The 10,743-nt window shown below is 40.9% G+C and overlaps 1 protein-coding gene across 1 annotated transcript; it reads left to right on the forward strand.

Moving 5' to 3' along the window:
• Positions 1-4,474, forward strand: LOC149404845 (AT hook motif DNA-binding family protein). The gene is made up of 5 exons (XM_089606456.1): positions 1-819; positions 896-948; positions 2,257-2,388; positions 2,715-2,876; positions 3,756-4,474. Exons 1-5 carry the CDS (start codon positions 264-266, stop codon positions 4,056-4,058), a joined length of 1,206 nt encoding a protein of 401 aa, XP_089462582.1. The 5' UTR covers positions 1-263; the 3' UTR covers positions 4,059-4,474.
• Positions 4,475-10,743: the final 6,269 nt, after the last annotated feature.

Below are 10,743 nucleotides of genomic sequence, written 5' to 3' on the forward strand. Positions count from 1 at the left end.
TTACTCGTACTCAATACTTGCATTTATACCCTCTCTCTGTCTCGCTCTCGCTCCGTCACTCTCTCTCTCTCTATAAAAAGTAGGTTTCAATTTCAAGTAGACGATGATGATGATTCACTGAACCGAAAGAAGTTCAACAAACAAAAGAAAACCCTTTTCTCTTTCCCTTTTCCAGTTTCTCGGAACCCAAAAAACACAAACACACATCCATACCCATTTCCTCCCGAGTTTCGATTCAGGCGAGAGAGAGAGAGAGCGGAGAAATGGACTCGCGCGACGCTCCGGCGCCGCCGCCGCCGCAGCAGCAGCAGCAACCAGCGCCGCCGAACATGATGCTGAGTCCGGGATCGTACGGCATGTCCGGAAACAGCCACCACCAGCATCACCAGCACCACCAGCACCTGATCGGCTCGGCTCACATGATGGGCGGCGCCGGAGCCGCCGGAGCCAGATTCCCCTTCAACTCCGTCTCCACGCCGCCACCGCCGCCGCAGCAACCGAAGCCGGCGGAGTCTCTCGGAGGAGGAGGGAATCCGTACGACGGATCTTCGCCGCCGCCGGGGATGAGGCCCGGCGTCGGCTCAGGCGGAGGAGGAGGGGGTTTCAGCATGGACTCCGCGGCGAAGAAGAAGAGAGGGAGGCCGAGGAAGTACTCGCCGGACGGCAACATTGCTTTGGGCCTCGCGCCGACTCCGATGTCGTCTTCCGGTGGCGGCCACGGCGACTCCGGCGGGACCGCGCCGTCCTCAGAACCTTCCGGGGCGAAGAAGCACCGTGGGAGGCCGCCGGGCTCCGGGAAGAGGCAATTGGACGCCTTGGGTAAAATCTCACTCTTATTTTTTTGTGAATTTTGTTTTTGTTGAATTAGATTGATATTTTATTTTATTTTTGGTAGGTGCTGGCGGGATCGGGTTTACTCCGCATGTGATTCTGGTGCAAGCCGGCGAGGTGAGCGAGATTTATTTATTCATTTATTTATTTATTTTTTTGGTTTTGATGTTTTAAATTGCCTAGGGCTTATTGCTGTGTGATGGCATTTCGGTCGAATTTAGAAAGGGAAATGAAAGATTTATTTTTTGTGTGTTTGGGTTGCCAATTTCTTCTTAGCTTTCTTATTGTGAAATTACTCGAGCAAATTCGACTGTGTTTGATTCAGGGCAAGTTTTAGTTTGTATAAAATTAGGATGTCTCCTCAGAGTAGGTAGTTTTACTAACTTTAGTGTTTATTTGTGTTGTGTTGTGTTTTTTTTTTTCTTTTCTTCTAAGTTCTTATGCTGTACTCCTTTGAAAGGGATAATGGTTAGCTTAGCTTCTTCGGGAAAAATTGCGTGTCCGTTGCTGATGCTTTACGGATTAGAATGAAATAATGCTGTTATTCTTGGATTGTGGTTATGTTTTTTAGTAATATCTTCCATATCTGAACCTGACATGATACGTGTTGGAGCATTGTTTTTTCTGATTCGAATGGTTTTGGGACAATTGTTGTTGTCATGTGATTACTTATATATATATTCTCTTTAAGGTATTATTTAGTAAATCATTGCCATACAAACAGACTATATTAAGCTGTGTAGTTTTTTCTAGGCAGGAACATTTTTTTATGCTACTAATAATAAGTATGAGACTCCTAAAACCTGTGCGCTAATTTAAGTGCATCATGTTTTTTTTTTTTTTTTTGTCCATGAAAGAAAGAAAAAAAAAATTTAAGATTTTTTTTCCCACGCCTTATGCTAAATTCTGGTGGTTCCTGTTTGAAGCATTACATTCTTCTCTTCCTAGATGAGGGCTATCTAGAATTACACAAAACCCACTATGTAGTATGACACATATCATAAAATGTTTTAAGAATGGCTTGTAATGAATTAATGTAATTTCAAAAGAGTTCATCATCTGTACTATGAAGTCAGTAACTGTATCATCTTGTGGATTTCAGGTTATTTTGATAGCTTGTCGTGTGTTCATATAAACATTGACGTTTCTCCTTTGTGCTGTTTAGAACTAAAAAAAAAGAGTGCAATTTTAGCCGAACATTCTTTATGTGATTAAGGTGTTGCTGAATTTGGTCAAAATAGTTTTAAGGAGTGCAAGTTATGTAGTCCTTTGGCCTCTTAATGCATTTGAAAATTATGATTTTTTCAGTCCTTCTAACTGCTAATTGTCTGAATTGTCACCCCTATAGCATCATGATATGTTTTCATGTCTACAATAAAAAACAAAATGAGGTCTTTACATTGAGATGTGGGTTACATGTTGCAGGACATTGCATCAAAAGTGATGGAATTTTCTCAGCAAGGACCGCGAACGGTCTGCATTCTCTCTGCAAATGGTGCTATCTGCAACGTCTCTATTCGCCAGCCAACAATGAGCGGTGGAATTGTGTCTTACGAGGTACTGTATTGTCGTCACTCCGAAGAATCTTGGCACTGTTGTTAAAAATTCACGTCCACTCTCATCTCAATAGAATGAAATAAAGCTTCAGGGATCATCAACTACATGTGTTCCTTTAAACATTGAAAGTGATATTATGAATATTGTTGCTTTACATCTCATTATTCCAATTGAGAAAACACACACGAATTACCAAGCGATAAAGCAGAATCCACACGAACTTAGCTTTATAACTATATGTCCATTTTAATGCTAGATAAGGGTCTTAATATAGTAGTTGGTTTGATCTTAATTTCAATGTTATTTGTGGTGTTATACGTAAGCAGGGCCGCTATGAAATAATATCTCTATCGGGCTCCTTCTTGCTGACTGAAAGCAACGGGCACCGCACAAGAACAGGAAGCTTATGCGTATCGCTCGCGGGGCCCGACGGCAGAGTTGTTGGTGGCGGAGTCGCCGGTAGTCTCATGGCTGCCTCCCCCGTTCAGGTACCTCTGCTCGTGTTTTTTTTTTTTTTTGTATTATATAATTCTATTTCTGACACAACCCTGCGATCCTACATAAACTCGACTCGAGAACTTGTGGGTTTGGTGGTTTGTAAATATTTAGATTCAAGTGTCGAAATTGGGCTGTTAGAAAATGGGAGGGGTTCCTGCCAGACTCAGATGCAACTGACCCATAAGACCCCCATAGCTGAATTTTTTCAAAATCTTTGACCCAAATATTGACTCGTTTCGTAAAAAGTAAAAATCTGATTAATTTTTACAGAATTTTATTGATGCATTTGATGACAAGAGAGGCTAGCTAAGTGAGTAAGCACCCCAGCCCCCCAAATCTGGAGTTGGGTTTGAGTCACGGCGAAAGCAAAAAAAGTTGATTAAATATTTTAAGAAATTGGTACTCTTAGGGTTTTATGCCGTTTCTCTTATTTTTACAAATACTAAGCACTAAAAGTCGTCGAATTGAATTATTTCTCTCTCTCTCTCTCATAATAAAATAAATGTGTTGGACAGTTTTTTTTTTATGGCAAAATAGTGAAGGTTTGACATTCTATAGTGGGCGATTCTTGGGACCCTATTAATCCCCTGTTCGATTCCCCTAGTTTGGACCACTGGGGTAGTTTGCGGGTCGATAAATGCCAGGGCCTTGTGGACTTAGTCGGGTTTAACCCAGACACCATGTTTTTAATAATAATAATAATAAAAAGTATGCATTATGTAAGCTTCAAGTCACAATTGCGAAACCTCCTCTATTTCGCAAAAAAGGTGACTTGATTGCTAGAGTTTCCTTTTGCTTTTAGAACAGCGGTCACCGCGAGTGTCGAGAGACGAAAGAATCTAATGATGGGATTTGGCAAAAAACGACAGGTGATCGTGGGAAGCTTCCTGGCTGACGGGAAGAAGTCGGGGGCGAACAACGCGTCGCAGAAATCGGGAGCGGCTTTGGGGACGGCACCGCAGCCGCAGATGCTGAACTTCGGGGCCCACATGGCGGCGGGAAGCCCTCCGTCCCACGGAGACTCGAGCGAGTCGTCGGAGGAGAATGGAAACACCACTCCTCTCAACCGCGGGCCCGCCTTCTACACCCCTCAGCAGCAACAGCAACAGCAACAGCAACAGCTTCACTCCATGCACGCCTATAACTTGTGGAACGGTCAGACTCAACAGTGATCAACAAGAAACAAAGCAAGATAGAAAAGGAACAACAACTCTCCTATATAACAATCTCTACATTTTCTGGCCAAATTCCAGACGCTAACCACCATTTGTTCTTTTCTACATCAGAGTTTTTAGTATCATCTCTCTCTCTCTCTCTCTCTCTCTCTCTCTCTCACTCTGCATATGGTTTAGACATCTTTGGGTATTGTGGATATACATCACCACTCTCTCTCTTTCTCTTCTACATAGGTTCTCTCTCAGTTTACGTTACTGTTAATTTTTTTTTTTTTTTTTACTTGTTTTTAATCTTTTTTTGGCTCTATTTAGTCGCTGTTACATTTGGTCTTTTCCCAGCTTCACATGTAAACCTCCCTGTCTACGAATTATTCCATGAAATCTACGGCATTCAACGACAGCGTTTTTTTTTTCCTTCTAATTTTACCACTCTTTATGGGTAGAATCATATGTGTACCGACGGAATGATTTTACAACTGCAATTATCCTACTATCGTGCTAGAATTACAACGTATCTTGGAACTGTTTTTTTTTTTTTTAGGAGGTATCTTAAAGTTAATCGATTCAAATCATCTTTGTGGTTTCAACTTTCAAAGTATACATTTTTAAGTAGAATTTGGTATATGGTGCTTTATTTATTTTAGTTAAAAATTCGACTGAGTAGACAATAATAGAATGATAGTTGGATTATTATGAATAAAAGAGGATTAGGTTATTACACGGATATTGTGAACGCGGGTTCGACCTAGGGAAATGGCCGAATGTAGTAGTGTTTTCAATGATTTGGACCAAAATATAGGGTAGCTTGTTTTTGGATACTTTTAGTAGTGTTTTGAGGAGAGATAATAGTTTGATACCGGGTTTGCCCTTGAATATGTAATTTTGTTCATTCAAGCCCCCAAACCAAAACTTGCTCTATAAGGCTTCTCATACGGTCTTGTTTATTGTGCCATGTATAGCTCTCTCTCTCTCTCTCTCTCTCTCTCTCTCTCTCTCTCTCTCTCTCTCTCTCTCTCTCTCTCTCTCCTCTCTTTTTTTTTTCTCTGCGTGTGAAGGACGTTTCATCTCCCTGTCATGATCCTCCATGAGCTGCGTGTCTATGAAGTGAAGCTCAGCTCTTCGGCCACCTCGTCCTCGTCTAAAAGTAAGCTTCTTTCGTTCATCGTCGTCGTCGTCTTCTCTCCTCTCTTTTTGTTTCTGGGCTTTCGTTCATCTTCGTCGGGTTTTTGAGTTTATGGGTTTCGAATTCATGTTTGTTCAACGTCATTATCGTGCATCTTAAAAGAAAGCTTCTTTTTCGTCGTTCATCTTTGTTTTCGTGCGTTTGTCTGGGTTTTAGGTCTGTGTCGTTTAGGGTTTGTTGGTGCCATTACCCGCCGTCTATGTGTTGTTTGTTGCTGGGTTTGTTTGTGTGTTGTTCTTCATTGTTTTGAACGTTTTGAGTTTTTCGCATTCTTGAATTGTAGACATATATGTCTACAGTCTCTGAAATTGTAGACTGTAGACATGTTGTAATTGTAGACATATAGGTCTACAACTTCCGTTGTTGTAGACGTATTAGTCTACAACAGCTGAAGGTGTAGACCTGTATGTCTACAATTACAATAATTGTAGATAGTTGTAGACAGTATATCTACAATTACACTTCATTGGTGTAATTGTAGATATACATTTCTACAAATATTCTCATTGTAGACATTTAATTTTTTTCATACATGATAATAACAAAATCAGATATGCGTTTCTCCTATGCAGGAATGTCCGAAATATATATATTTTTGAAACACAGTGGTACATGAGTCGAACCCACAGTATACGTCGAGGGAGGAAATTTGGGTATTATGGTGTCGTCTTCGGTGAACTACCCTAGTTTGATGCAGATTTTGTTCGCGGAGCTTGGCCTTTCCCCATCAACTCACAGAATCGGTTTGAAGTACTTGATTAACGGTGCATGTAAAACTGTTGAGATTAAAGACAACGGTCAATTGAAAGCTTATTTGTATTTGAGGAAAACGATACCTGACGTCGGAAGATTTCATATGATTTTGGAAATATCTGAAGAGCCACGGGAAGGGCATGAGGCAGCATGGGAGAGCGTAGTTTCTCCAGGATTTAGATCAACTCCTAACACGGTTGAGCCAACGCAGGGACTTGAGGACATGAATACTTTCTACGATGCAACGGAAGAATGTAGAGAATCCCCTCCTCCACCACCTAGACAGACTCCTCCTACTCCGCCTCCTCCACATAGAGAATCCCCTCCTCCGCCTCCTCCACGTAGAGAGTCCCCTCATCCGCCTCCTCCACGTAGAGAGTCCCCTCCTCCGCCTCCTCCGCATAGAGAGTCCCCTCCTCCGCCTCCTCCACGTAGGCAGTCCGCTCATCCTCCTCTTCCTCATCCAAGTAGCGATGAGCAAGTGCTGGATATCAATTCCCCTGTGACACTCAAGCTTCATGGAATGTATGCTAGCAAATTGGTGTTGCAAAAACAATTGAGTTTGTATGCCATTAACAAACACTTGTTGGCAAAGCTTTAGAGCAGTCAGCACAGGCATGCACTCGTACGCCCAGACTTGAAGCGGGTAGACGAAACCCGGGAAGTTGATTTTTTGCTTCGACTCGGCCTTGGAGGCCATCTTCATAACATACTTCCGCACCTGTCCGTGGAGGAAATTCCACGCCACGTTCCCCCATGGATGTTTGTTGAATTCATCCAAGTCCTCGACAAGCATTGCCCAAGACATGTTTTGTATCGGGGTGTGAGCCGGAGCGGCGAGGAGAATGTTCGTCAGGAAGTGAAGTAGTAACAACTTCACTCGCTTTTGAGTGTTCTCCCAAGACTTGCTTTTACTTAGCATTGACGTCAACACTCCCCGATTCTTCACGACGCCTCCAAGGAAGATTTCTTTGAACAAGCTACCTTCCACATCGGTAATCTCCACATCACAGGGGCTGTAGTCATCGACGTAGCGAAGACCAGTTATCTCCGTGAACTGCTTTGCTGTAAAAGGTCTCGGTTCCCCGCCAATCTCTATGTAGATCGCGTCATCTGACTCGACCCCCTCAAAATCACCAACCCTCATCAACAGGTGATTAATAATCTTAGATGATTTGGTGATTTTTGGATGATCAAGGAACTGGCCGAAACACGACGCACTAAACAACTCCTTCTCCTCAGGAGACATGGCCATCGTCTCCTCAAACTTGTCCAATGCGCCGAAGAAGCTGAAATTATGGTCGACAATTTGTTCTTCGGCAACAAACCTCACAAATCCCTGCATATACCAAGAAAAAAACATGAAAATCTACACAAACACTCCTCATATCACCAGAATTATATCTACACAAAAAGTCCTCATACAAAAACCAGTCTACAATTTCTGGAATTGTAGACTGTTATGTCTACAATTTCTGGTATTGTAGACTATTATGACTATAATTTCCGAAATCGTAGACTATTATGTCTACAATTTCTGAAATTGTAGACTATTATGTCTATAATGTCTGAAATTGTAGACTTTTATGTCTACAATTCGCGTGACTGTAGCCATTTATATCTACAGTTCATATAAATAGCTATATAAATGGCTACATTCACAAAAATTCTAGACATAAAACTATACAATTCCATAAATTTTAGACGTCGAAAAAAATAGTCTACAACAACAAAATGGTGTGAAACTATAGACATAAACATCTACAATTCTAGTGACTATAGCTATAAATGTTTACAACTATCGAAATTATAACCTATTAAGTTTTAAAAACACTATAAATGTAGATCAAACATTCTACAATCACATCAATAATAACCCAAACTCAGCTTTGCATGCCATAAAAAAGTTACCCAAAACGCTCAAAGTGAAGAAATTTACCTCATAAGTGAAGAAAAAAACATGAAAATCTACACATATTATATCTACACAAACAGTACTTATACAAAAAAGAGTCTACGATTTCTGAAATTGTATACCTTTATGTCTACAATTCTCGTGACTGTAGCCATTTACATCTACAATTCATATAAATGGCTACATTCACAAAAATTCTAGAAATAAAAGTCTACAATTACAGCTATTGTAGATGTCGAAAAAAATAGTCTACAACAACAAAATGGTGTGAAATTGTAGACATAAACATATACAATTCTATGAACTATAGCTTTAAATGTCTACAATTACAGAAATTATAACCTATGAAGTTTTCAAAACACAGAAAATGTAGATCAAAGAAATCTACAATCACATCAATAATAACCCAAATTCAGTTTTGCATGCCATAAAAAAGTTACCCAAAACACTCAAAGTGAAGAAATTTACCTCATTTACAGTTGGTTTTCGTTTTCTGAGTTGAAATTGCGATGTTTCATCTGAATTTGACGCCGGTGAGTCAATGACCGGTTTTGATTTCTTCACTCGAGACGTTGTTGGCTTCTTGGACGGAGAAAGATTTTTCTTCAGCGGCGCCGGAGCTTTCTTCATCGTCCTCGGACTCTTCCGAACCGGCGCGCGTTTTTTGGCCATCATTTTCTGCGATTTTGGGTTTCAAAAAATGGGATTTGTAGAGATTTGAAAGAATAATGAAGATTAGCAACAAACCTGAGATTTTTAGGAGAGATTAGAAACGGCCCCGGCGATTTCGGCGATGTGGGTGACAGATCCCGGGATTTCGGCGACGTGGGGGAGGGTTTCCGGCGATTTCGGCGACGTGGGGGAGGGCACCCGGCGATTTAGGCGAACTGGGTGAGGGTTTTAGCTACGCGCGAAGAAGGAGATGAAAATGGGTTTCAATTTCGTTTTGATTTTGATATACTCGGTATTTGGGAAATGGGTATTTTCAAAACAAAAAATTAACTCAAGGGAAAATATGTACTTGCTCACTTCAATAACTACTAAAAGTGTCCAAAACAAGAAACTCTATATTTTGGTCCAAATCATTGAAAACACTACTACATCCGGCCATTTCCCTTCGACCTACCCTAAATAATTATTAGTGGGTCGTAAGCCTAGCAACAAGACCAAGTCGATCGAGTTTAACTCGGTCGGATTATTCCAAGACGACGAAGTCATTGCCTTTTAATAATAATAAAATATAGACCGATTAAGAAACATCAAAAGTATATAAAATTTTCAGAGAAGGTACGTGAAGGGCTCCGTTTGTCTCATCTCTCCTATTTTCCTTTTTCTCTTTCTTTTTCCTAGGGTCCCTTTGTCCTTCAACCTTGGGATCTGATCATGTTAGCTCTAAGGGACAACACGTTATTTTGGATAGCTGCGTAATAGAAGACAAGCGATTCTCGATGCCTCTCGGTAGATATGGTGGAATCGTTCGTCTTCTGGAAGTCAAAGGTAAATTTTCTTTCAGCATTTTTCTAAACAACGATGCTGCAAGTTGGCTAGTACAGTGGAAGAAAGTCAAAAGCATGTCTCGGAGGTCAGATTTCGCAGGAGGTTTGTCGGGAACAGATTCTCGGTCATAGTTGATGTAATGCTCAACAGAAGAGGCTACTTTTTGAGGATTCTAAAGGTGCCTCAAGGCAAAAGACGTATGATTCTTATCCCGGAGGGCCAAGGAAAAACAGATGGAAAAGCTTTGAAAGAATCTTGAGCGCTATTCTCAACTGGTGGTCAGCAAATCGTAATCATATCAGTTACACACAGGTCACGAAATGTCAGAAAATGTACCGAAAATCAATGGAATCCGGCTAGTGCTTCGACCAACCTCCCAAAGTTCCGAGTTTGTAAAAAAAAAAAAAAAAAAAACTAGAACTGGCCGTGGTTGTCAACAGATTCAGCGGTTTTGACTCATGGGAAGCTATTCTTGATGCTATGAGAGGGCTAGTTCAAAATAAGGTATTCATTTCTCCATTCTCAGGATACAAAAGGCCTTCTTTGGTGCAAGGATTCTCACATGAAGGAGGCGGGTTTGAAAGAAAACACTATCTTTGTTGACGAACAAAGTTAGTACAACAAATATCTTATGAAGAGCACTTGGTTCCAAGAACGCAGTCCCGAGAACTCTGAATGTCTAGGCAATATTATCTATAAATATAAACAAGTCTAGTAAAAGAGAGAAGGTAAACGAGGGTGCTGAACGATTGGTGAAGTTTGTGGCGAGTTCTTGTGTGAGCGTAAAAAATGTATCTCTTCTCCTCAATGAACTCATCCTCTATTTATAGGGATCTTTGGGTCAAGTACGTAAGCGATCAGTCCCGTTCTTGACGGTTTATCGAGTAACCGCTCCTAAGACGTGCGTTATGGGTGGTTGCTTTTCTTTTACTCAACATATAATTGTTGAGGTGTGCGTTTTGCTTTAGTTTTAATTTATTTACACGTGTTTGCTTTGTATTGACTAGTCTTTGACCTACTAGCTTCTCTTCTCTTCGAGGCTCTGCTTGGTAGGGTTCGTTCTTGCTTTATGAACGGGTCGTTCCTTAACCCTCATGATCCATCGGGCCTATTTGACTCAGGCTCGGTGCTGGATTCCTCTTGTTCTTGGTGCTTCCGACCTCATACTCGAAATTAAGTAATTTATACGAGTAATAGCAGTCTTCCATAATAGAAAGAATGTAGTCAAATTATACAAATGGAGTGTTGAAGAACAATGGAGCCAAAATTTTTGAAAGGTTAAAAACGGCTGGATAGGAATCAAAGATCTTATGTATGGCTTGTGGAATGTCCAT

Source organism: Urtica dioica, chromosome 2 (genome assembly GCF_054948205.1).
Source record: "Urtica dioica subsp. dioica isolate 48M chromosome 2, U.dioica_male_clone48M_v1_H2, whole genome shotgun sequence".
NCBI classification, from domain to species: Eukaryota; Viridiplantae; Streptophyta; class Magnoliopsida; order Rosales; family Urticaceae; genus Urtica; species Urtica dioica.

Excerpts from the sequence above, each read along its gene's own strand:
- LOC149404845 (XM_089606456.1), top strand. The coding sequence starts at position 264 with ATGGACTCGCGCGACGCTCCGGCGCCGCCGCCGCCGCAGCAGCAGCAG. Across the intron at positions 820-895 it reads GAGGCAATTGGACGCCTTGG|GTGCTGGCGGGATCGGGTTT; the intron begins GTAAAATCTCAC and ends TATTTTTGGTAG. Across the intron at positions 949-2,256 it reads TTCTGGTGCAAGCCGGCGAG|GACATTGCATCAAAAGTGAT; the intron begins GTGAGCGAGATT and ends TACATGTTGCAG.